This window comes from Procambarus clarkii, chromosome 11, assembly GCF_040958095.1.
Source record: "Procambarus clarkii isolate CNS0578487 chromosome 11, FALCON_Pclarkii_2.0, whole genome shotgun sequence".
Taxonomy (NCBI): Eukaryota; Metazoa; Arthropoda; class Malacostraca; order Decapoda; family Cambaridae; genus Procambarus; species Procambarus clarkii.
Window position 1 is genome coordinate 29,779,844 of NC_091160.1, and position 27,233 is coordinate 29,807,076.

The 27,233-nt window shown below is 45.1% G+C and overlaps 1 protein-coding gene across 1 annotated transcript; it reads left to right on the plus strand.

The window, feature by feature from the left end:
* The first annotated feature begins 1,006 nt into the window (after window positions 1-1,006).
* On the plus strand, window positions 1,007-13,917 carry LOC123758510 (micronuclear linker histone polyprotein-like). The gene is made up of 6 exons (XM_069323003.1): window positions 1,007-1,198; window positions 3,590-3,616; window positions 5,122-5,399; window positions 5,953-6,037; window positions 6,808-7,834; window positions 13,718-13,917. The coding sequence occupies exons 1-6, from the start codon at window positions 1,007-1,009 to the stop codon at window positions 13,915-13,917; spliced, it is 1,809 nt and encodes a 602-aa protein (XP_069179104.1).
* The last annotated feature ends 13,316 nt before the right edge of the window (window positions 13,918-27,233 follow it).

Genomic DNA, 27,233 nt, shown 5'->3' on the forward strand with positions numbered 1-27,233 from the left:
GGGGACTTTAAGCCTCAAAGAACTCAGTATACAGGCAAAACAACAACATCTCTTTCCAGGCGATTAACGATGCATAAGCAACAGGGCTCCATTAAGGAACATATAATCTCTTCCTACAACCAGACCATCACCAGAGAAGTCTTAACAAAAAACACGGAAATCATCGATAGATACAGCGATAGCAGGCGGCTTGATATCTGCGAGGCACTACACATTTAGAAGTCAACACCAGCAATCAACAGCCAATTAATGCACAACTATATTCTACCCACTTCAAGACTCCGCACCAATATAGAAGCATCAAAAAATATGGGCCAATTGGCCTTTTGCATTTACTTCCATTCTTCCCCTTTAAATTTACCCAATATTTCCCAATATTTCTTGTTCTATCTTGTGTTGAAAGTTTGTCCAAAACTGTTGTAGCATATTACATCACCTAAATGCAGGTATATAAAATTATAAGCCGTTTGAATTATAGCATAGTAGAACTCTGGTTTAGTTTTTGCAGGTTATAGTTGTGTGTGTGTGTGTAAACTAAAGTCTTTGAAAGTTTAATAAGTTGTTACGAAACGCGTTCAAGTGTCGCGTCAGACTAGAAATAAAAATGAATTTTGGAGAATTGATTTTTCAGTTACCATCGACAGTGAAAAGAAATATAAGAAATATTGAGAAAATTCGTGTTAGAATTATTAATCTTATTTTTTCGGTCATATTTAATAATTATATATATATATATATATATATATATATATATATATATATATATATATATATATATATATATATATATATATATATATATATATATATATATATATATATATAATATATATATAGTTTTGATACTTTAGAAAGCTAATTTGTGGGTGGAACAATGTGATGTTGACTGATTGTTTGAGGGCCGAAGCTCGAATAAGCAAGACGAGTACAATATCGGGACGAACCACTGCTCTTCCATTTGATTGGCTACAGAGCACATACTTGGCTCCAGGTATTTGTTGAGATGATGTGCTCGAATAAGCACTCCTCAAGCCCCTTCCGATATTTTGCTATTGATATCTCGTCCGAAGGACCAAATCAATACTCTTGTGTAATGACAACTTCAAGAAAATATTACAGGAGGCTGTGGCGATATGTGCAAGCAGAGTGTCTTCAGGCAGATAAAGGCATTAGTGCTACATGTGTCATCCAACTCCCGGTCAGTTGTGTGGTTGGCCACGTAGACGTGTGTGAGAGAGAGACCACTGAGTTGGTCTCGAAATGAGCCTGTCACGTCATGTACAAGGCCTGTGCCCCCTCACCGGTCCTATGATCCATCATAGCCAATGAGAGGTGACCTGCGATATGTCAGCAATCAACGATCCCGTATATATATCTATTCCAAGAATTTTCACTTACATGTTCTGAAGTTGTAGTTATAGCAATCCTCCCCCCCCCTTCCCCCCGCCCACTGTGCTCTTTGCTCTACTTGGCGTCATCATCTATGAGAGAGCCAAATCACTTGTTTGGTAGTGGTGATCTTGATGATCGAACTACACACCAGAAGGCGAAGAGACGACAACGTTTCGGTCCGTCAATGACCATTACCACAATGTACTTGATAATGGTCCTGGACGGACCGAAGCGTTGTCGCTTCACCATCTTCTGGTGTGTGGTTTGGTCATCATATCTTTCATTTGGTCATAATATACATTCATTCTTATCAGGCCAAGCACAATACTTGCAAAATGTTATATGAATTGAACAGTATAATTACTCATCATTGATAATAGTTCCTCATCTATTTGTTAATAACTACTCAGTAATTATGAGTAATCATTAGATGAGTAGTTACTAATTACTCAGTATAATTACTCATCTTATACAGTGTAACTCCACCAATGTAAGTGTTACTAATGTGACAACCAAAAGAACAGATGGTTCTTTCGTGATGGTTTTGCATTGATGGATCAACCCGTCCTCCTAATAGAACGTCGCATTTTGAAGTATACATTAGTCAAAAATCGTCTTACTCGAAAATGGTAGCGGCTCGCTAGATTGATGTACAGTCCCGCTTTCTGTTGTGGGGTCCTCTGGTAGGTTAGGATAAGGGCACTTTAGTACGGCGTTTCTTGATGTTGGAAAACCTTAGGGGGACGGGCTGGCTAGACATAGGCCTTGAAAATACAATTTTGACTTGGCCTGTATTTGTGCATTGGCGTTGCAGAATTATATATAATCAGTTTTCCAACAAGGCTCTGCGATAAACAGAAAAATTTTATTTAAGAGTAATATAACCAAATTCTAATTAGTTTAAAAGAGTGCTTAGAGCCATCTACCCTCAGCTAGACGTGACCCAGAGTGTACACCAACTTATAAGGAAAAACCCGCCCCACAAAATTAAATAAGAGGAAAGTGACTACTGTTACGGCCCTCTCGGGACGCAACGGGGTTCTTACTCTGATGTTGTTAGAGGAAGAATATATATCCGACCCCAAGCCAGTAGAGGCTTTCAAGGGATGCGATCCGTGACGCAAGTAACTTAAAGGGTGAAGGGAAAGAAAGTTAAGAACTTAATATAATATAATGTCCGCCACCAATAAATAATATATAAAAAGGTTACACAGGGGGAGGGGTATTAACACTATACAAGGGGATTAAACTGTAGTCTTCTGCTGGAGACTGGATCCTCGCTCTCTCTCGGTGCTGATTCCTCGGTGCTTTCTTCGTGGCCTCACAACGTGTCCTCTGAGAATGCCGAGCCTACCCTGGCTACTGGTCAGCCAAAACACAGGTCCACTGGGGGCACCGCCGTGGAGGCCGTCAACCACAAATCCAGCCGGTCTGCTGGCAGGTTCTGGACCCGCAACGCTGGTCAGGCCACTCCACGGACGATATTAGGGTAAACACCCTAGACAGGAGTCTCGTGTGATATCACCAATCACCCTCCTGTCCTCAATACCCCAGTGGATAATCGTCTCCAACAGTCGGTCCCGGGTAATCCTTTTACTGCCACTCCACTGGCAGGCTAACACACCACAGTGTTCTTCCGGGGGGACGACTTCACAACGGCTGCAACAAGGTACAAGGTATGGAGACTGGCTGCCTCGGGTAGACTGACTCCACTTCCATCACAGCAGTCCCAGGTCGACTCTGTAAGCAGACACGTCATCACTAACTGGGACACACTAAGGCACCTCACTTACAGGCTCAGACACAAACGCCCGACACATCCACTTCATAGATGGCGTTGTAGTCTGAGCACCACCTCACCAGAGGTCAGCAGCGGCGGTGTAGAGTGCTGAACGGGACTGGAAACTGGCCCTTGTGGCCAGTACACGCCATCCTCACCAGGTGTCGTCGTCCGATTGGAGGGGGTTTCGGGAGCTGACCCACAGATGGCGCGGTGGTCACTGCTCCGTGCTCGGACGCTGGATCCGGGTTCGTAACAACTACTTATCGATCTTTCCTGGACTTCATTCTGAAGTCATCAGGGAGCTTAACACTGTGTTAAAAGTCTATCTGTTATCGACGATTATTATTATCCAGTCATTTTATAAATACCGTATATTTTGTGTTGATGCTCATCTGATGATGTTTGCAATTTCAGCAACAAGTAAGTTTAATGCAGAAACGGGTAAGTGTAACTAATTGTAAGTTTACTTTCAAGTGATTACACACCGGATCCTAGAGTGCCCGGTGTAAAAACCTGCTCCTGTATGGAGAACCGGATAACTGGTGTTACAATCTATCTATTAGACTGTGGACCTTCACTCAGGAGATCGCTGTGCTTCTTAAAAAACTGAGGACGCACAGAGTCTTACCACAATCAGGACTCACGTTTCATTCATTCCAGATATAGAGAATAGAATATTCTTTGTCTCCAGTGGCACTGAATATAATTCCAGATATTCTGGAATGATATTCTGTGCCACAGGAGACAACTGACAGCACGAGAGCACCACCACCATGCTAGTTCTGCCCGATTCGCACCTCACAAAAGCCTCAACAAAAGGCTATATGAGCACCACCTTGGCGGAAAAGCCTCTGGGTTAACTGGAGTGGCGGGTTAGGTGATGTGTGCGTCTGTCCATTACGGAGATGAGAAATTGTAGAACGCTTATTGGAAGGCAGCCACCCCCCGTGGCTGCCTTTTATTACCACACCTTTAACGCAGCAGCAGTTGCTCCTTTATGGCTCTTACTGGCAGGCTACCGTCCTGCGCTGCCTTTCAATATCTTATCATGCATGCAGCCACTCTCCCTTCTAATGACGAAATGGTTAGATTAAGCTGGTGGCATGATTCACTTCTTCCCACCAGCTTAATTTAATGGACACATACAGACATTTAAAGTATTTAAAGAACACACACATGACTTCTGAGGAAGCGATGGTGGTAGAAAGCAGCCTTTGAGGTAATAATGGGGTCAGCCAGCCTTTGAGATAGTTATGAAGACTCTGATCAACCCTTCCTCCTTCCTTACTTCCTCTCTCTTCCAGCGGGTGATTGACCATACTCTCAGTCTTTGAGTTTCTTCTCGTTGCTGTTGTAACAAGTTTGAGCCTCTCTCTCTTGATGCTGGGCCTTTAGCAAAGGGAGCAGCATAATGCTGCATCTTTTTCATCGCATAAGCTGCCTCTCGCTCTTCACGCTGAATCTATGTCTCTCTCTACTTCTCCATGCTGAAGCTGTGCCTCCCGCTCTTCACGCTGAAGCTGTGCCTCTCACTCTTCACGCTGAAGCTGTGCCTCTCACTCTTCATGCTGAAGCTGTGCCTCTCACTCTTCATGCTGAAGCTGTGCCTCTCACTCTTCAAGCTGAAGCTGTGCCTCTCACTCTTCAAGCTGAAGCTGTGCCTCTCACTCTTCAAGCTGAAGCTGTGCCTCTCACTCTTCAAGCTGAAGCTGTGCCTCTCACTCTTCACGCTGAAGCTGTGCCTCTCACTCTTCACGCTGAAGCTGTGCCTCTCACTCTTCAGGCTGAAGCTGTGCCTCTCACTCTTCACGCTGAAGCTGCGGCCCTCACTCTTCACGCTGAAGCTGTGCCTCTCACTCTTCACGCTGAAGCTGTGCCTCTCACTCTTCAAGCTGAAGCTGTGCCTCTCACTCTTCAAGCTGAAGCTGTGCCTCTCACTCTTCAAGCTGAAGCTGTGCCTCTCACTCTTCACGCTGAAGCTGTGCCTCTCACTCTTCACGCTGAAGCTATGGCCCTCACTCTTCACACTGAAGCTGTGCCTCTCACTCTTCAAGCTGAAGCTGTGCCTCTCACTCTTCAAGCTGAAGCTGTGGCTCTCACTCTTCACGCTGAAGCTGTGGCCCTCACTCTTCACGCTGAAGCTGTGCCTCTCACTCTTCACGCTGAAGCTGTGCCTCTCACTCTTCACACTGAAGCTGGGCCTCTCACTCTTCACGCTGACCGAGTAGCGAGTAGTGGTTGGCAACACACGCGGTCATTGACGGGTAGACGGGTATTTCTATACGTAAACTTAAAGCTATACCAATCAGGCGGTTTGCAAGGTTATTATAACTAACCTGTCATACGACGGTCTAAACCCAGCTCACATTCCCTATTGGTGGGTATGAGCCGAGTTAAGGCGAATCCGCGAATGGTTCATTAAATCAGCTATGTTTCATTGATCTGTAAACCCACTTACTTGGATAACTGTGGTAATTCTAGAGCTAACGGCCAATAAATCAACTGCTTCTAATTACTAACTTACTATCCCCCCCCCCCCTTGTGTGTGTCTTGTAAGTAAGTAAGTAGTAGTCTTTTTTTCAAGGATGCGAGTCTTATTTTCCTTGGCGTCACCCCTTTTATATAGGAACCATCGGACATGCATGGCCGTTCTTACTTGGTGGAGCGACTTGTTTGGTTAAAAATTGTGTTTTTTACATAAAAAATGTGTAAAAAACATTTTTACACAAGCATACACATTTTTACACAAGCATACACATTACACATTTTTATCACAGGCATACCCAAAATGGCCCACTAGATACTCAGATTAGTCGGCGAAGCTTCAGCGTCCAGGCAAGCTCGGCATCTCAGCCATTTAAAGTTTGATCCGTCAGTGGTCTCACCCAGAGACCACTGACGGATCCTAGCTCGCCTTGTGAGGCACAAAGCGCCGCTTTCGGCGCTCCACCTTATTTGATCCTTGATTATGATCAGCGTCGTCGTCGCTTGGTACACGCGGGAGTCAATGACATGACGCACTAGGTGGAGGCTACCGGGTTAATTTCCTACTAACAACTGTTGTAGTGATATATAACCCCACAAAACCAATATGGCAGCACCGCTATAATCTATACAATGATCACTGATGCACTTTCCAGCTTTCACTATCACTGATGACAATGATATTTCTAAATCACAAATGTCAGACTGACTTCAGTCCTCGTCTTACTGAACACACATCTTTGTGTGTTTAAGTCTGTTTAATATTATTATCTATATAACCTGAAACATTATTCTGGAAGTTCACATATAATGAATAAGCAGATGACAAGTTAACTCAACGGTGGAGAATATATTAGGATGATGATAATTGTTGGCAAAAAAATATCTATCTACATCTGGCTGTTATGAGCTCCTTGGATAGACTGTGCTGGCCGGGTATGTTGAGGCCTCATAGCACCCATGGTTAGGACTACGAATCTGACCAATGGGAAGGCAGGAGAAATATTCGCTTAAATACCATAAGTCTATGCAAATCTGATGTGAGGTGTGACATTATGAAGACATCACTACTCGCAGCCTCGACTGTAGCAACTGATTTGAGGTTCGCTCCTTTATCTAACCTTCAACCTACGGTTGCAATTGCACAGGTTGCAGCTATAATATGCAGACAAATAGAAGCACAGGCAGCAGCACAGGCAAGCAAGAAGACACAGACAGCAACACATGCAGGCAAGAAGAGACACAGGCAGCAACACAAGCAGGCAAGAAGAGACACAGACAGCAACACAAGCAAGCAAGAAGAGACACAGGCAGCGACACAAGCAAGCAAGAAGACACAGACAGCGACACATGCAGGCAAGAAGACACAGACGGCGACACATGCAGGCAAGAAGACACAGGCAGCGACACAAGCAGGCAAGAAGAGACACAGGCAGCGACACATGCAGGCAAGAAGACACAGGCAGCGACTCAAGCAGGCAAGAAGAGACACAGGCAGCAACACAAGCAAGCAAGAAGAGACACAGGCAGCAACACAAGCAAGCAAGAAGAGACACAGGCAGCAACACAAGCAAGCAAGAAGAGACACAGGCAGCGACACAAGCAAGCAAGAAGAGACACAGACAGCGACACATGCAGGCAAGAAGACACAGACAGCGAAACAAGCAGGCAAGAGACACAGGCAGCAACACATGCAGGCAAGAAGAGACACAGGCAGCAACACATGCGGGCAAGAAGAGACACAGGCAGCAACACATGCAGGCAAGAAGAGACACAGGCAGCAACACAAGCAGGCAAGAAGAGACACAGGCAGCAACACAAGCAAGCAAGAAGAGACACAGGCAGCAACACATGCAGGCAAGAAGAGACACAGGCAGCGACACAAGCAAGCAAGAAGAGACACAGGCAGCAACACAAGCAGGCAAGAAGAGACACAGGCAGCAACACATGCAGGCAAGAAGACACAGACAGCGACACAAGCAGGCAAGAAGAGACACAGGCAGCAACACATGCAGGCAAGAAGAGACACAGGCAGCAACACAAGCAGGCAAGAAGAGACACAGGCAGCAACACAAGCAAGCAAGAAGAGACACAGGCAGCAACACATGCAGGCAAGAAGAGACACAGGCAGCAACACAAGCAAGCAAGAAGAGACACAGGCAGCAACACATGCGGGCAAGAAGAGACACAGGAACACTAACATGGGGGGGGGTGAAGGGGGTACAGAGGAAGACTCATGAAAGAAGGGGAAACAAAAATTTAAAGATAAAATGAAGTAAAAAGAAGTGAATAAGCTTAGTGGTTCGACCAATTATTTTTGTTATATATTTTTGGAAATTTATATGTTTAAGTATAAATTGTGGTCGTGATGTGGTAGTGTGTTGTTCCGGTCCTAAGTAACAAAGTAGCCAGTACCACGGAGCAACTTTGATCTACTTATAGCTACTATTTTCCACAATAAAATACATAGCCACTTTTTCATTGTGTAATCACTCATTTTTTGGTTATTAATTTTCCCGGAAGCCTATCAATGATGCAGACTATTCCTGATAAATTTAGATATGAGATTTATAAATAAATTACCAGAGCCCAGTAAATATATGCAACACGGAGTCCGGCCAGATCACAGGATCATCAACTGCACATTAGTGTTCACCGAGCTAATCTGTCCTCACACTTTATGTGTGATTAGCCGACCTCTCACGGTGTTCAAGTGAGATGAACAGGTGATAAACACCGCCGAAGAATATGTGATCAATCATCCTGTGATTCATATGTCAGGATGCGAGCTGCAGCGTGTAACAGCCTGGTTGACCATACCACAAGGGAAGGTGGCCTCGGGGTAAAGTGACCGCAAACTTGACGATATTACTTACTGCGAAAGCAATTTGGCGCTTTAATATGAGAGGCACCGCGATGTTAACGCTTTTTCGGACAAATGTGTATGTGTGTGTGTGTGTGTGTGCGTGTGTGTGTGACTGAGAGAGAGAGAGAGAGACTGACAGACAGAAATGTACTAGATAGCATATAACAGTTCAAGAGTCAATACATCAGACAACCGGCGGATAGCACAACCCGTCTTCCTAAATAACGTCGTTTTTCGCTCGTATGCGCACTATGGCCTAAAATGAATGTAATGTGAAATGAAATTGGCTCACATTACATTCATTTTAGGCAAGGAGAGCCTCTTTTCATTTTAGGCAAGGAGAGCCGTTTTCTGAAGGTATCCTCCGGTTTACTCGGTAAAGTTAGGAGAGGAAACTTTCAATTAACTGTTTTCATGACGTTTTGAAACCTTAGGATAAATTCCTGCCCTCTTAACCTACCAGAGGACCATTAACAAGTTGCTTTTGAAGAAAACCAATCCAAAATTTATTTTAAATTATTTTTCATTTTCAAATTACTTCCATTTTCGGCCATACGGGCAAACGGCCAAATTCAGACGTAATTGTTAAGAGGACAAGTTGGCTTGATGCTGGTTCCCAGAGCCAACAGTTCGATCCTTCAGGCTGAGATATAATCCACAAACACGGGAGACAAACAAAGCCGGAGCTCCAGGATACATTAAAGAGCTTGACTGTGAATTGCTTCAAGCACCATTAAACTCCATTACCAAGATCACAAGAAAACTGGTGTTTCCAAACATCATGAATGAGATGAGTGAATAGGCAACCCCCCCCCCCCCCACCACCCACAAACAGTACAATAAAACATATCTATTGAAGCCCCAGTGAATACAACAAGAAAAATATCTACTAGGCACTCTAGCGGCCTCTTTATATAATGTCACTCAGACGCTGGTTTAGAGAACGTCGCTGTAAGGGATTATAGAAACGGCATTACTCTGTATACATCTGAGGCTTTAAGAGCAGGAATAAACTCCACACACACACACACACACACACACACACACACACACACAGTACGCCGCCTCATCATGGAGACCCCATCTGAAGAAGCATATAATGAAACTGGAAAAGGTTCAGAGGTTTGCAACGAGACTCGTCCCAGAGCTACGAGGGATGGGATATGAGGAGCGCCTGAGGGAACTGTGCCTTACGACACTAGAAAGAAGAAGGGAGAGGGGGGACATGATAGGAACGTACAAAATACTCAGAGGGATTCACAGAGTGGACATAGACGAAATGTTCACACGGAATAGTAACAGAACGAGGGGACATGGATGGAAGCTTGAAACTCAGATGAGTTCCAGAGATGTTAGGAAGTTTTCTTTTAGCGTGAGAGTAGTGGGAAAATGGAATGCACTTCAGGAACAGGTTGTCGAAGAAAATACTATTCATAATTTTAAAACCAGGTATGATAGGGAAATGGGACAGGAGTCATTGCTGTAAACAACCGATACTCGAAAGGCGGGATCCAAGAGTCAATGCTCGATCCTGCAAGCACAAATAGGTGAGTACACACACACAGACACACACACTCAGGATTAGATGTAACAGAGCTAGGAACGATTGCATTAACATAAGACGAGTGTCGGAAAGAAATTATGAGAATGATATTGCAATCAAAGCGAAAAAGCATCCTAAATTACTACATAGCCATATAAGAAGGAAGATGTCGGTAAATGATCAAGTGACAAGACTGAGGAAAACAGAAGGGGCATATACAGAAAGCGACAAGGAAATCTGTGAGGTACTGAATGCAAGTTTCCATGGAGTGTTCACAACCGAGCCTGAGTGGCTTCCATTGTTAGAAGAGATTACCCTAGATGGAAGACTATCAGATATAGAGGTGACAGCAGAGGAGGTAATGAAACAGTTGACAACACTGGATGCAACTAAAGCGGTTGGACCAGACAAAGTATCACCGTGGATACTAAAAGAGGCAGCACAGGCTCTCAGCGTGCCTCTGGCAATGATCTTTAATAAGTCACTTATGTCGGGAGAATTGCCCAGTTGCTGGAAGGAGGCAAATTTCGTACCGATTTTCAAGAAAGGTGATAGGGAGGAGGCACTTAACTACAGACCCGTATCACTGACAAGCATCCCCTACAAAATACTTGAAAGAATAATTAGGCTAAGACTTGTTGAGCACCTGGAGAGCATTGGGTTTGTAAACAAGCACCAACATGGGTTCTGGACAGGGAAATCATGCCTAACAAACCTTTTAGAATTCTATGATAAAGTGACAAGGATAAGGCAGGACAGAGAAGGCTGGGAAGACTGCATATTTCTGAACTTCCAAAAGGCCCTTAATACAGTACCGCACATGAGACTGCTTTACAAACTTGAGAGACAGGCAGGAATAAGCGGAAAGGCCCTGGCATGGGTGAGGAACTACGTAACAGGAAGGAGCCAAAGGGTAATGGTAAGGGGCGAGAAGTCGGACTGGCGAACAGTAACGAGTGGAGTACCTCAAGGATCGGTGCTGGGCCCAATCCTCTTTCTAATTTACGTAAATGATATGTTTACAGGAGTGGAATCATACATGTCAATATTTGTGGATGACGCAAAATTAATGAGAAGAGTTGTGACAGATGAAGATTGTAGGATCCTCCAAGAGGACTTAAACAGGTTGCAGAGATGGTCAGGGAAATGGCTACTGGAGTTCAACATCAGTAAATGTAAAGTTATGGAAATGGGATCAGGTGATAGACGACCAAAAGGACAGTACACAATGAAGGGGAACTGCCTACCTGTAACGATTCAAGAAAGAGACCTGGGAGTGGATGTGACACCGAATCTAACTCCTGAGGCAAATATACATAGGAAAACGACAGCAGCGTACTCTACACTGGCGAAAATTAGAATTTAATTCAGAAACCTAAGTGAGGAGGCTTTTAGGGCGCTTTAGACTGCCTACGTGAGACTAGTCTTAGAGTATGCCGCGCCATCATGGAGCCCCCACCTGAAGAAACACATAAGGAAACTAGAGAAGGTTCAGAGGTTCGCGACGAGGCTTGTCCCAGAGTTACGAGAGATGAGATATGAAGACCGTCTGAGGGAACTGAACCTTACGACACTAGAGAAAAGAAGGGAGAGAGGAGATATGATAGGAACAAATAAAATACTCAGGGGAATTGACAAAGTGGAAATAGATGAAATGTTCACATGCAATAATAACAGAACGAGGGGACATGGGTGGAAACTGGAAACTCAGATGAGTCACAGAGATGTTAGGAAGTTTTCTTTTAGCGTGAGAGTAGTAGAAAAATGGAATGCACTTGGGGAACAGGTTGTGGAAGCAAACTCTATTCATAATTTTAAAATTAGGTATGATAGGGAAATGGGACAGGAGTCATTGCTGTAAACAACCGAAGGCTGGAAAGGCGGGATCCAAGAGTCAATGCTCGATCCTGCAAGCACAAATAGGTGAGTACAAATAGGTGAGTACACACACACACACACACACACACACACATACACACACACACACACACACACACACACACACACACACACACACACACACACACACACAAGACTAAACTGGAAAAGGTTCAAAGATTTGCCACCTGACTAGTACCCGAGCTGAGAGGTATGAGCTACGAGGAGAGACTACGGGAATTAAACCTCACTTCGCTGGAAGACAGAAGAGTTAGGGGGAACATGATCGCCACATTCAAGATTCTGAAGGGAATTGATAGGATAGATAAAGACAGTCTATTTAACACAAGGGGAACACGCACAAGGGAACACAGGTGGAAACTGAGTGCCCAAATGAGCCACAGAGATATTAGAAAGAACTTTTCTAGAGTCAGAGTGGTTGACAAATGGAATGCATTAGGAAGTGATGTGGTGGAGGCTGACTCCATACAGAGTTTCAAGTGTAGATATGATAGAGCCCAATAGGCTCAGGAATCTGTACACCTGTTGATTGACGGTTGAGAGGCGGGACCAAAGAACCCGAGCTCAACCCCCGCAAACACAACTAGGTGAGTGCAACAGTGCAACTAGGTGAGTACACACACACACACACACACACACAAACACACACACACACACACACACACACACACACACACACACACACACACACACACACACACACACACTCACACACACTCACACACACACTCACACAGGAAGCAGCCAGTAGCAGCTGTCTAACTCCTAGGTACCTATTAGCTGCTAGGTTACAGAGGCAAAAGGCTGAAAGAAACTGAAAGAAAGAAACTGCCCATTTTGTTTCTGCCATCCCCGGGGATCGCACCCGGACCCTAGGATTACGAGTCCAGGGCGCTGTACACTCATCCCCAGAGAGTGTGTGTGTACTTACCTAGTTGTGCTAGCTCTGGAAAAATTAAGAACTTGAGCTCTGGCTCTGTGGTCCCGCCTCTCTAATGTCACTCAACTGCTGTACAGGTTCCTGAGCCTACTGGGCTCTATCATATCTATACATGAAACTGTGTATGGAGTCAGCCTCCACCTCATCACTTCCTAATGCATTCCATTTGTCTACTACTCTGACACGGAAAAAATATTTCGATAGTGTGTGTGTGTGTGTGTGTGTGTGTGTGTGTGTGTGTGTGTGTGGTGTGTGTGTGTGTGTGTGTGTGTGTGTGTGTGTGTGTGTGTGTGTGTGTGTGTGTGTGTGTGTGTTAGAGAGAAATACATATAGTAGCATACATAATACATATAGTAGCATACATAATAGAAGAAAGATAGACTGGTTAGAAAGCGGAGTCCAGTACCTAATAGCTCGATTCTGCCGGCACAAAGCGTAAATACTAACGTTTCTCGGCCGAGAGGACAGCGTTCTGAAGTCGCAATCCACGAACCTCGGATTCGATTTTCGAACGAGGCAGAACAAATTTGGAAGAGATTTTCTTTCACCTGATGCCTCTGTTCGCCTAACAGTAAATCGGCAGCTGAGAGAGAGAACATTAGACTACCAACAGTGACAAAGGCGGAGTCCAAAATCTAACAGCTGAATCCTGCGGTCACAGATTGTAAAGGTATACAGTAAATACGCGCTTAGACATACAAGAGACGCAGCAGCAGCAGCAGCAAGAGCAGCAGCAGCAAGAGCAGCAGCAGCAAGAGCAGCAGCAGCAGCAGCAGCAAGAGCAGCAGCAGCAAGAGCCGCAGCAGCAAGAGCAGCAGCAACAGAAGCAAGAGCAGCAGCAACAGCAGCAGAAGCAAGAGCAGCAGAAGCAAGAGCAGCAGCAGAAGCAAGAGCAGCAGCAGAAGCAAGAGCAGCAGCAGAAGCAAGAGCAGCAGCAGCAGCAGCAAGAGCAGCAACAGCAACAACAACCAGCCACCGTCGTGCAGCTCCGCCACTCGAGCAAGACATAAGCCTCGCTATACGGGATTACATCAACAAGAGAACATAATGAATAACAACTCCCCGGGACGCCGGCGGCGGCGGTGTTGTCCGCGCCCACTGGCGCTCTGATGGTCCATCACCAGGGCCACAGAGTACCGCTCTGATGGTCCACCACCAGGGCCACAGATTACCGCTCTGATGGTCCACCACCAGGGCCACAGATTACCGCTCTGATGGTCCACCACCAGGGCCACAGAGTACCGCTCTGATGGTCCACCACCAGGGCCACAGATTACCGCTCTGATGGTCCACCACCAGGGCCACAGAGTACCGCTCTGATGGTCCACCACCAGGGCCACAGAGTACCGCTCTGATGGTCCATCACCAGGGCCACAGATTACCGCTCTGATGGTCCACCACCAGGGCCACAGAGTACCGCTCTGATGGTCCACCACCAGGGCCACAGATTACCTTCCCTGATGGTCCATCACCAGAGTCACAGATTACCTCCCTGATGGTCCATCACCAGAGCCAGAGATTACCTTCCCTGATGGTCCATCACCAGGGGCCACAGATTACCTTCCCTGATGGTCCATCACCAGGGGCCAGAGATTACCTTCCCTGACGGTCCATCACCAGAGCCACAGATTACCTCCCTGATGGTCCATCACCAGGGCCACAGATTACCCTCTCTGATGGTCCATCACCAGAGCCACAGATTACCTTCCCTGATGGTCCATCACCAGGGCCACAGATTACCTTCCCTGATGGTCCATCACCAGGGCCACAGATTAACTTCCCAGATGGTCCATCACCAGGGGCCACAGATTACCTCCCTGATGGTCCATCACCAGGGCCACAGATTACCTCCCTGATGGTCCATCACCAGGGCCACAGATTACCTCCCTGATGGTCCATCACCAGGGGCCACAGATTACCTCCCTGATGGTCCATCACCAGGGGCCACAGATTACCTCCCTGATGGTCCATCACCAGGGCCACATCACCCCAGGTCCCGCCCTGGCTGGTGTGGGAGACATGCAGGCAGTATCACCCCAGGTCCCGCCCTGGTGGTGTGGGAGACATGCAGGCAGTATCTCCCCAGGTCCCGCCCTGGCTGGTGTGTGAGACATGCAGGCAGTATCACCCCAGGTCCCGCCCTGGCTGGTGTGGGAGACATGCAGGCAGTATCTCCCCAGGTCCCGCCCTGGTGGTGTGGGAGACATGCAGGCAGTATCACCCCAGGTCCCGCCCTGGCTGGTGTGTGAGACATGCAGGCAGTATCACCCCAGGTCCCGTTCTGGCTGGTGTGGGAGACATGCAGGCAGTATCTCCCCAGGTCCCGCCCTGGCTGGTGTGTGAGACATGCAGGCAATATCACCCCAGGTCCCGCCCTGGTGGTGTGGGAGACATGCAGGCAGTATCTCCCCAGGTCCCGCCCTGGTGGTGTGGGAGACATGCAGGCAGTATCACCCCAGGTCCCGCCCTGGCTGGTGTGGGAGACATGCAGGCAGTATCACCCCAGGTCCCGCCCTGGTGGTGTGGGAGACATGCAGGCAGTATCTCCCCAGGTCCCGCCCTGGTGGTGTGTGAGACATGCAGGCAGTATCACCCCAGGTCCCGCCCTGGCTGGTGTGTGAGACATGCAGGCAGTATCACCCCAGGTCCCGCCCTGGCTGACGTGGGAGACATGCAGGCAATAGAGGCCCCGACGCTCTAACATTCCAATCTCCTCGCTCCATGTCTCTCTTATTTTTCGTGTCTCTTGTAATATACGAAGGTCATTCACCGCCATTTTTCAGATGTCAAACTTAACCGTGTGCAGTGAAGACTTTCTGGAGAAGGGTGGTGTGGGGGGGGTGGGGGGGGGGTTGTACATGTAGGAATAATACAGTGAGGGAATGTCTCTCAGCTTGTGCACATTCTGGGTGGAGGTGTTTGGTGTTTGCTGCAGAAGGTAAATAATCAAACTTGAAATGTCTTGTTGTGGATACATATTTCATTTGTTGGAGGATGTTATGACCGTAGGTACTGTCAGGGTTCACCCCCCTAACCTACCTGTGGTTGGGGTCGTCCCACGGGTCTTAGCCCCTCAGTACTGGGCGCCACTGCTCGCCCTTGGGCTCCCCCAGTCAACTAAGGGCTGGCCTTAGCGAGTGGGGAGGTTCAAGCTTCCTATAACTCACTTAAACCTGCCCGTCCTGACTCTGAGACATTTTCTCTTGCTTTATCTGGTCTGTCCTGAGGTCGCCAGCTGGGTGTTTAAGCTCGTGTCCCAGCAACACGTCAGTGGTCTCATTAATTATCTTGGCTAAGGATGCAATGTCACGTGCAGTGCAAGGTGTCACTTATGGTCTCATAAATATATATATAGCCCTAGAGAATGGAGGCTCACTTAAACTCATCAATTAGTTTAAAAGGTTTACTGAAGAAAAACATATATACTCATTCAATTGTATAAAGAAATGTCAAAAGGGGGAAACCGTCCGCTGGTGGCAACACTTCTCGATGACACGTCTCTAGCAACACGGTCAGCTGGCTGGGTCCACTCCTCGAGCCGCGGGGCACACCTCGCGCCTCTGGCAGCACAATCAGCTGGCAGTTCCAGCTGTCAGAACGTCGTGATTTTCCCACGCCTCTAGCAATGCGATCAGCTGGACGTTTCAGAGCACGTTGCTGGCTCCTTGCACACCAACTAGCCTTCCAGGATCACTAACATCCCCGCCTTAATGCTCACACACTCCAACTCATGCCTAAATGAGTTTTTGGCTCCTAGCCTAACATCCTGTCACTTAGACAATAAAATGATGAGTAGAAATATTCACAACATATAAAATACTCTAGCTCGCCTAGCTCAAAAGGGGTAAGGGAGGGACAATTATCTACCTTATTTCACTTCAACCACGAAGCTGACTTGTCCTCTGTTGAGGGACGTTGAGGTTCCTGGTCCTGGCGTATGCTCTGCCAACGACTAGTTTCCACCACACACACAGGTTCCTCCATCGCCTTCGTGGTAACGCGTCCTCGCCGTGCTGACTCCCAACAGGTACTGCCTTCCTCCTCCTCTTCTCTGGGGTACTGGAGACAGGTACCTCCGTTGTCGTCCTCCACTCTCACTGGCATTGCCGACACCTCGCAGTCCAGCACAGCTTCCCCTCGCCTCATTGCCAGTAGATTTGGCCCGGCCATAGCTACTCGCTTGATGTAAAATACGTGGTCCTCTGTGCGTCCCAGACGTCACCAGCCCAACATTCCCTCTGCTGCAGACTCTTGATAGAGCTCTTGGCTCTCTAATCAGTTCCGTCCTTGCCTCTGGGCACTCCACGGAAGTTGGATGGCTTCTCAGACTGTCTGCAGAATCGAAGCGGAGCTTAAATCTACTGGTAAGGGCTCTCTAGATCCGGAGCTCACTCGAGCGCGTCTTCCCTCTATGACGGCTCGTGACGTACTCTTCCCGCCCAGGCGCCAGCCGCCCCGAGCCCTCCACCTCGTGACGTCACACACCCCGAGGGCTCTCGTCATTGGTCACTTCCGGCACGTGACCTCACCTGGCCAATCAGGTGCTGGGAAGCGTCGGGATGTCTTGTCGGGAAACAGGATGGCTTGACACCGTCCTGTGCCTCAAAAGGCGTAAGCCCCTTGCATTATCAAACTTAACAGGCCATTTTACAGCAAGCTTAGTCACGCTCCACGCTTTCCCACACATGAAAATGTTCCCTGAACATTAGAAAATACTTAGGCTACGGAGATATGACTCTTCTAAGCTGGGAAGGAAGAAATATAGGGATAGACACCGTCACAGTACACACAGTTTCAGTGTGGGAGAGTCTCGTCGAGACAATACATTATCCAGTAGTAAAATTTGTTTTGTAGTGAACACATAATCAAGGGGGGTAATATTTCTAGTGCATTTGGGTACATGATCCAGCGGGTGGAATTTCGATTGCAATTGGTACAACATCTAGTTGTAGGGGAGCCAATTACTTAATACATTGGGGTGCCTATTGCAGGTGACACATAATACAATGGTTTAGTGCCTGTTGCAATAAATACATGAATACAATGAATCACGGGGGAAGGTCAGTGGTCCGACACTAAGTGGGAGGGGGGGTGTAGTGATACGAGCCTAAGGTAAATATACACAGGCTATCTGCCCCAGACTGAGGAGTAACATGAAAAATGTGTAATGATAATAGGTCTTATTTGTAACGGACTATAGACCACTCCGTTTAAAATATGCCCATTTAAGTAAAAATTAGTGCCGGAAATACTGACGTTTTCTGTGCCGTGGACTTGAGAGGTTAGGTTGGGGTTGCCAGAGTTCGTATGTTTCTGGCTAGACAAAACAGTTGCATTTTTAAGGGAGTGGCAAATCTTGAGAACGGGCTAGATTAAGACCGCCATTTGAAGAATCACGTGGGAAAAAAATCTTAGATATAATTAGGACGACATTTGTTAATCCGGCAGTTTAATGTTACCATGAAGACCACTCGAGACGCTGGCACCCAGGTATATTCTGGTAAATGCTGAGTTATAAGTCATTACGACGTTTGAATGATGGTCAACCATGCACACTATATTCTATACTTATTATTTATGCACACTTAGAGAAATCTTAACAAACAACACAGAAATCATCGATAGATACAGCGATAGCAGGCGGCTCGACATCAGCAAGGCACTACACATCAAAAAGTCAACACCAGCAATCAACAGCCAATTAATGAATAACTACATTCTACCCACTTCAAGACCTCATATGGGCCAATAGGCCCTCTGCAGTTCATTCTTATGTAACCGCCTCACCCAAAACTTTTGTGTCACCTCACTCAACACGAATATAAAAGGCAAGATTTAGGTTATATATATACACCGCTCCAGTGCCAGGTAAGTCCACTACGGGCTCACCATAGCCCGTGCTGCTTGGAACTTGTTCCGAGTAGCTGAATCTATAATAACTACAAAACAACGTTAAATATATCATACACAGTGTATCAAGCGTATCATAAGTGTAGTGCTAAGTGAAAACAAGACTTTGTGAATGTAAGAAGCATTTACAAAACGCTTATAGGCTTCAGACCAAAAATAAAAATTTATTTTGGAGAGTTGATATTTCAATTACCCTCAACAATGAAGAAAAACATAAGATATATTGAAAAATTTCGTGTTAGAATTATTATTCTTACCTTTTCGGTCATATTCAACACTATATATATATATATTATTAAATATGACCGAAAAAGTAAGATTAATAATTCTAACACGAATTTTCTCAATCTTTCGTACATTACGCTTCACTGTTGGAGGTAAATCAAAAATCAATTCTCCAAAATTCATTTTTATTTCTAGTCTGACACGACACGGGCGCGTTTCGTAAAACTTATTACATTTTCAAAGACTTTAGTTCACAAATACACAACTGATTAGAACTTACGTATCTCCGATTTTATATCTACATTTGAGTGAGGTGGGAGGGGTGATGTGGCATTAACACAAGACAGAACAAAATGTGGTATTAATAGGGTATTAATTTCATCAACACAAGACAGAACAAGAGTATTAATAGGGTATTAATTTCATCAACACAAGACAGAACACGAAGCAATGGATATTGAATAGAAGTGTTTCTAGAAAGCCTATTGGTCCATATTTCTTGATGCTTCTATATTGGAGCGGAGTCTTGAGGTGGGTAGAATATAGTTGTGCAATAATTGGCTGTTGATTGCTGGTGTTGACTTCTTGATGTGTAGTGCCTCGCAAACGTCAAGCCGCCTGCTATCGCTGTATCTATCGATGATTTCTGTGTTGTTTACTAGGATTTCTCTGGCGATGGTTTGGTTGTGGGAAGAGATTATATGTTCCTTAATGGAGCCCTGTTGCTTATGCATCGTTAAGCGCCTAGAAAGAGACGTTGTTGTCTTGCCTATATACTGGGTTTTTTGGAGCTTACAGTCCCCAAGTGGGCATTTGAAGGCATAGACGACGTTAGTCTCGTTTAAAGCGTTCTGTTTTGTGTCTGGAGAGTTTCTCATGAGTAGGCTGGCCGTTTTTCTGGTTTTATAGTAAATCGTCAGTTGTATCCTCTGATTTTTGTCTGTAGGGATAACGTTTCTATTAACAATATCTTTCAGGACCCTTTCCTCCGTTTTATGAGCTGTGGAAAAGAAGTTCCTGTAAAATAGTCTAATAGGGGGTATAGGTGTTGTGTTAGTTGTCTCTTCAGAGGTTGCATTGCTTTTCACTTTCCTTCTTATGATGTCTTCGACGAAACCATTGGAGAAGCCGTTATTGACTAGGACCTGCCTTACCCTACAGAGTTCTTCGTCGACTTGCTTCCATTCTGAGCTGTGGCTGAGAGCACGGTCGACATATGCGTTAACAACACTCCTCTTGTACCTGTCTGGGCAGTCGCTGTTGGCATTTAGGCACATTCCTATGTTTGTTTCCTTAGTGTAGACTGCAGTGTGGAAACCTCCGCCCTTTTCCATGACTGTTACATCTAGAAAGGGCAGCTTCCCATCCTTTTCCATCTCGTAAGTGAAACGCAGCACGGAACTCTGCTCAAATGCCTCCTTCAGCTCCTGCAGATGTCTGACATCAGGTACCTGTGTAAAAATGTCGTCAACATACCTGCAGTATATGGCCGGTTTCAAGCTCATGTCGACTAAGACTTTTTGCTCGATGGTACCCATGTAGAAGTTTGCAAACAGGACACCTAGGGGAGAACCCATGGCGACCCCATCTACTTGTTTATACATGTGCCCATCCGGGCTCAAGAAGGGTGCCTCTTTAGTACAAGCTTGGAGTAGTTTCCTCAGAATATTTTCTGGTATGACATACCAGAAAACCTAACCTACCTTTATAGGTTAGGTTAGGTTAGGTGGCCGAAAAAGTTAGGTTAGGTTAGGTTAGGTTAGGTTGGTTAGGTAGTCGAAAAACAATTAATTCATGAAATCTTGGCTTATTAGGCAAATCGGGCCTTGCATAGTAGGCTGAGAAGTTCGTTCTGGCTACTAGGTACGACATATATATATATATATATATATATATATATATATATATATATATATATATATATATATATATACATATATATATATATATATATATATATATATATGTCGTACCTAGTAGCCAGAACGCACTTCTCAGCCTACTATGCAAGGCCCGATTTGCCTAATAAGCCTAGTTTTCATGAATTAATGTTTTTTTCGACTACCTAACCTACCTAACCTAACCTAACCTAACGTTTTCGGCTACCTAACCTAACCTAACCTATAAAGATAGGTTAGGTTAGGTTAGGTAGGGTTGGTTAGGTTCGGTCATATATCAACGTTAATTTTAAATCCAATAAAAAAAAATTTCCCTCATACATAATAAAATGGGTAGCTTTATCATTTCATAAGAAAAAAATTAGAGAAAACATATTAATTCAGGAAAACTTGGCTTATTAGGCAAATCGGGCCTTGCATAGTAGTCCAAAAAGTGCGTTCTGGCTACTAGGTACGACATATATATATATATATATATATATATATATATATATATATATATATATATATTTTTTTTTGGGGGGGGGGCACACGTGAGGAACACAAATGCGAACAAGCCTGAATGGTCCCCAGGACAATATGCAACTGAAAACTCACACCCCAGAAGTGACTCGAACCCATACTCCCAGGAGCAACGCAACTGGTATGTACAAGACGCCTTAATCTACTTGACCATCACGACCGGACAAAATGAGGTGATAGCCGAGGCTATTTGAACCACCCCACCGCCGGCACTCGGATAGTAATCTCGGATAGATAATTACTATCCGAGTGCCGGCGGTGGGGTGGTTCAAATAGCCTCGGCTATCACCTCATTTTGTCCGGTCGTGATGGTCAAGTGGATTAAGGCGTCTTGTACATACCAGTTGCGTTGCTCCTGGGAGTATGGGTTCGAGTCATATATATATATATATATATATATATATATATATATATATATATATATATATATATATATATATATATATATATATATATATATAATTATATATATATATATATATATATATATATATATATATATATATATATATATATATATATATATATATATATATATATATATATATATATATATATATATATATATAATATATATATGCAAAATGAAGCCAAAAATTAACCTACAGTGAATAATTATGTGTTGGTGAATACATTTTCAACTGAGCCAAATCTGTTATGTATAGTTCACTATACCTGAATGGCTCTGAAAAAAACGGCTTCGTTAAAAAAAAAAAAACTGTTTTTGCTTCATCATTACCACTAATTAATTTCATTAGATTTTAATTAAGAGTCAGGTTGCCATTTTAACAAATGCATGATCCTAATTAGCTGCGAATTTTCCGAGTGATGTTTTTGTTATTATGAGTACAGGGCGAACATGGGGCTGGAACGGACAGTATAGAGGGTTGAATGGTGGTGGAGCCTCCACGCTGCCAGGATTGGCATTAATGTTCCCACCTCCCAATTTGTTCTGTTTCATGTGTAAATGATATGCCAGAATACGTCTAAGGGAGCGGCTATAGTTGTTTACAAGGCTTAGTGCAGAGCCCTCGCTTATTGGAGAGTCAGGTACGTCGCTTATTGGAGAGTCAGGTACGTCGCTCATTGGAGAGTCAGGTACATCACTTATTGGAGAGTCAAGTACGTCGCTCATTGGAGAGTCAGGTACGTCACTGATAGGAGAATCAAATACATAACTTATTGGAGAGTCAGGTACGTCGCTTATTGGAGAGTCAGGTACGTCGCTTATTGGAGAGTCAGGTACGTCGCTTATTGGAAAGTCAGGTACGTTAGATAATTGGAGCTAGTCTCAGAACTAAGAGGCATGAGGTATGAGGAAAGGCTGCGTGAAGTGCACCTCACGACACTGGAAGAGAGATGAGTAAGGGGAGACATGACCACTACCTACAAAATTCTCAGAGGAATTGACAGGGTAGATGAAGATAAAATGTTTAACACGGTGGTATGCCACGGGAGACTTCTGCCGTTACGCAGGGTGCAGTCGCACCTCCACAGATCTCCAGTATCAGCTCTTGATACTGGTAATGGCTCGAAAGGGCCACCACTTACGGGCTATTCATGCCCGTGCCACCTTTTCGGTGGCTTAATCTTTATCAATCAATCAATCGGTGGTACGCGAAAAAGGCAACACAGGTGAAGACTGAGTTTCCAAATGAGCCACATGGACGTTAGATTTTGTTTTCAGTGTCAGAGTAGTTAACAGATGGAAGGCATTAGGCAGTGATATGGTGGAGGCTGACTCCATACACAGTTTCAAATGTAGATTTGATAGAGCCCAGTAGGCTCAGGAACCTGTACACCAGTTGATTGACAGTTGAGAGGCGGGTCCAGAGAGCCAGAGCTCAACCCCCGCAAGCACAACTAGGTGAGTACACACACACACACACACACACACACACACACACACACACACACACACACACACACACACACACACACACACACACACACACACACACACACACACATACACACACACACACACACAATGCCTTACAGAGCCCGATAGGCTCAGGAATCTGTACACCTGTTGATTGACGGTTGAGAGGCGGGACCAAAGAGCCAGAGCTCAACCCCCGCAAGCACAACTAGGTGAGTACACACACACACACACACACACACACACACACACACACACACACACACACACACACACACACACACACACACACACACACACACACACACACACAAACACACACACACACACACACACACACACACACACACACACACACACACACACACACACACACACACACAAACACACACACACACACACACACACACACACACACACACACACACACACACACACACACACACACACACACACACACACACACACACACCCCATGCAAGCTGTTGGAGAAGATTGTGCGAAGAAAGCTAGTGGAGCACCTGGAGCGAAAGAACTTTGTAACACAGCATCAACATGGGTTCAGGGATGGCAGGTCCTGCCTCACAGGGTTACTTGAATTCTACGACCAGGCAACAAAAATAAGGCAAGAAAGAGAAGGGTGGGCAGACTGCATATTTTTGGATTGTCAGAAAGCCTTTGATACAGTGCCACACAAGAGGCTAGTGAAAAAACTGGAGATGCAGGCTGGAGGGAAAGAGAAGGTACTCCATTGGATAAAGGAGTACCTAAGCAACAGGAGACAACGAGTCTGTGTGAGGGGTGAGGTCTCAGATTGGCGAGACGTTACGAGTGAAGTTCCGCAGGGGTCATTCCTTGGACCTATACTGTTTCTGGTATATGTAAATGATCTCCCAGAGGGTATAGAATCGTTTCTCTCAATGTTTGCCGATGATGCAAAAATTATGAGGAGGATTGAAACTGAGGACGATAGTAGGAGGCTACAAGATGACCTAGACAAACTGAGTGAATGGTCCAACAAATGGCTGTTGAAGTTCAACCCGAGTAAATGCAAAGTAATGAAACTAGGCAGTGGAAACAGGAGGCCAGACACAGGATACAGAATAGGAGATGAAGTACTTAATGAAACGGACAGAGAAAAAGATCTAGGAGTTGATATCATACCAAACCTCTCTCCTGAAGCCAAAATAAAAAGAATAACGTCTGCGGCATATGCAAGGCTGACTAACATCAGAACAGCGTTCAGGAACCTGTGTAAGGAACCATTCAGAATCTTGTACACCACATATGTACGACCAATCCTGGAGTATGCGGCCCCAGCATGGAGCCCGTACCCTGTCAAGCACAAGACAAAGCTGGAAAAAGTCCAAAGGTATGCCATTAGACTAGTTCCAGAACTAAGAGGCATGAGTTACGAGGAAAGGCTGAGGGAAATGCACCTTACGACACTGGAAGACAGAAGAGTAAGGGGAGACATGATCACAACCTACAAAATTCTCAGAGGAATCGACCGGGTAATCAAGGATAAACTATTCAACACTGGTGGGACGCGAACAATGGGACACAGGTGGAAACTGAGTACGCACATGAGCCACAGAGACGTTAGAAGGAACTTTTTTCAGTGTCAGAGTAGTTAACGAACGGAATGCATTAGGCAGTGATGTGGTGGAGGCTGACTCCATACACAGTTTCAAATGTAAATATGATAGAGGCCAGTAGGCTCAGGAATCTGTACACCAGTTGTTTGACAGTTGAGAGGCGGGACCAGAGAGCCAAAGCTCAACCCCTGCAAGCACAAATAGGTGAGTACAAATAGGTGAGTACACCTGGGGCCTGGTAGCCTGGTGGATAGCGCGCAGAACTCGTAATTCTGTGGCGCGGGTTCGATTTCCGCACCAGGCAGAAACAAATGGGCAAAGTTTCTTTCACCCTGAGTGCTCCTGTTACCTAGCAGTAAATAGATACTTGGGAGGTAGTCAGCTGTCACGGGCTGCTTCCTGGGGTGTGTGTGTGGTGTGGGGAAAAAAAAGTAGTTAGTAAACAGTTGATTGACAGTTGAGAGGCGGGCCGAAAGGGCAAAGCTCAACCACCGCAAACACAACTAGGTGAATACACACATCCATCTTTGAATTTGATCTGTCATAAAACAGTGTATAATGCTCAACTAACAATAGAATGACTATTTTTTGTCCACTCTTGTCAGTGAAGGTTGGGACGAGTCATAATGACCACGACTGCTGGGTAATCCTGGAAGACAAACGGGGCCAGTTAAGCTTGCTGGAGATAAATGTTGGCTCTTATTGCACCAGTCAACTGGGGGCTGGACGTAAAAATTCTGAGTGTATAGAGCGTAGTCGACTTCCTGTCTGTGGCGGTGGTGGTAGTTGGTACGTGTAATATGTAGAATGTCCAACTTGTGTAGCACATAGATGTCACCCCCTATTTTTTTTTTAAATATCTCCGGTATATATTCCTGGTCAGGCTTTAAGTCTGACTGGTCCACTATGTGTTCATCATTTCTGACTCAGCCTGTGGATGAGTGTTTACGGCTGACTCATATGTTGGCCACGATAAGGTTGTATCCAATGTGTCCAACAGCTTTTTCTGTGAGGTTTGATAGCGATATTGTTACATGCCTTATAGCTAACTCTGTGTTGTATTAGATAATGTTCCAGTGGTTCGTTTGGTAATTGTCGTAATGGCTTGGCGCTTTCCCCCTGATAATTCTCGTTTGGCAATGATCTGCAATGTTGACATTTCCTTTCTTCTGCTTGAACCTGCAAGCCTATTTCCCATGTTCATAGGCCTCCATCCACGCATGACACGGTGCAAGTGCACTTCTGGTGTTCAGTTGTTCCCTTTCATCCAAATAAGTAGTTGAATTATTGCACTATCCCGCAGAGCCTGATGTCTTCCTGTTAGGTCGCTCTACGTCTTCAGCACGGCTCTAGCTCTAATTATCTTCCTAATCTGGCCTATACTGAGTTATGTATGTGTCCATTTTTATTCTGACATGATTCTACATTCCTCTGCAACCAGTTGGTAAGTATCCAACGAGTTTTGACGTGTGAATGTTTGCGGTAAAGTTGTAACATTTCTGGTCAGATGAATGTTGTCACAACAAGTGTTCATGTTGCTAGATTACAATAGCAGCTGTTGAATTTGCATGTATGATTACCTGTTGTCGGTGTTCAGCAGGAACTTGTTGCAAAGACTGTAGAATATCTTAGTGTGTCTGTAAGCTTGAACACTTGATTGAGTCTCTCCCACTGAAGAATTCCCTACCCCTGAGTCGTTTGTTGAGTATGCTAAGCACTCAAGTACCGAGTATGCTCCTATATTCAGGTTTTCAGTGATGCTTATAGCATATGGGTGTTAATCTGATTATTTTCTCAGTGAAGAGCCATAATGGTAAAAGTCTGCTGGCAACGATTCCCAGTAGATGTTTTTAGATTATGTCTGCTTCCATAACGAAATCTACATGTATCTCGCTCATACCTTTACCAATGATTGTATTTGTGTTCATGAATGTATTAATCATATTTAATACTTCGTGGGACCATTTATTTCTATTTCGAGACTCGTTTCCCATTTTAGTGCTCTGTTTTACCATTAACTAAATTGTTTTTTGGTCTATCCCATGTCTTGGTAGCATACCCTGCAACTTGGGAATTCTTAGATGAATATAAAATGAATTGATAAAAATGATTCCGTACTAACAGAGAGAGATTAGACGAGTTGGGAGGGTTTGGGGGAAGGGATTAATAACATATGTCATAGAAAAGTTATAAAATGTAGTCACAATGATGGGGTTGGGGGGGGGGGGTCACAACTAAATTACTGCAGCGCTCTCCTAAAGGAACAAAATATGAGAAACTCTGACAAGTAG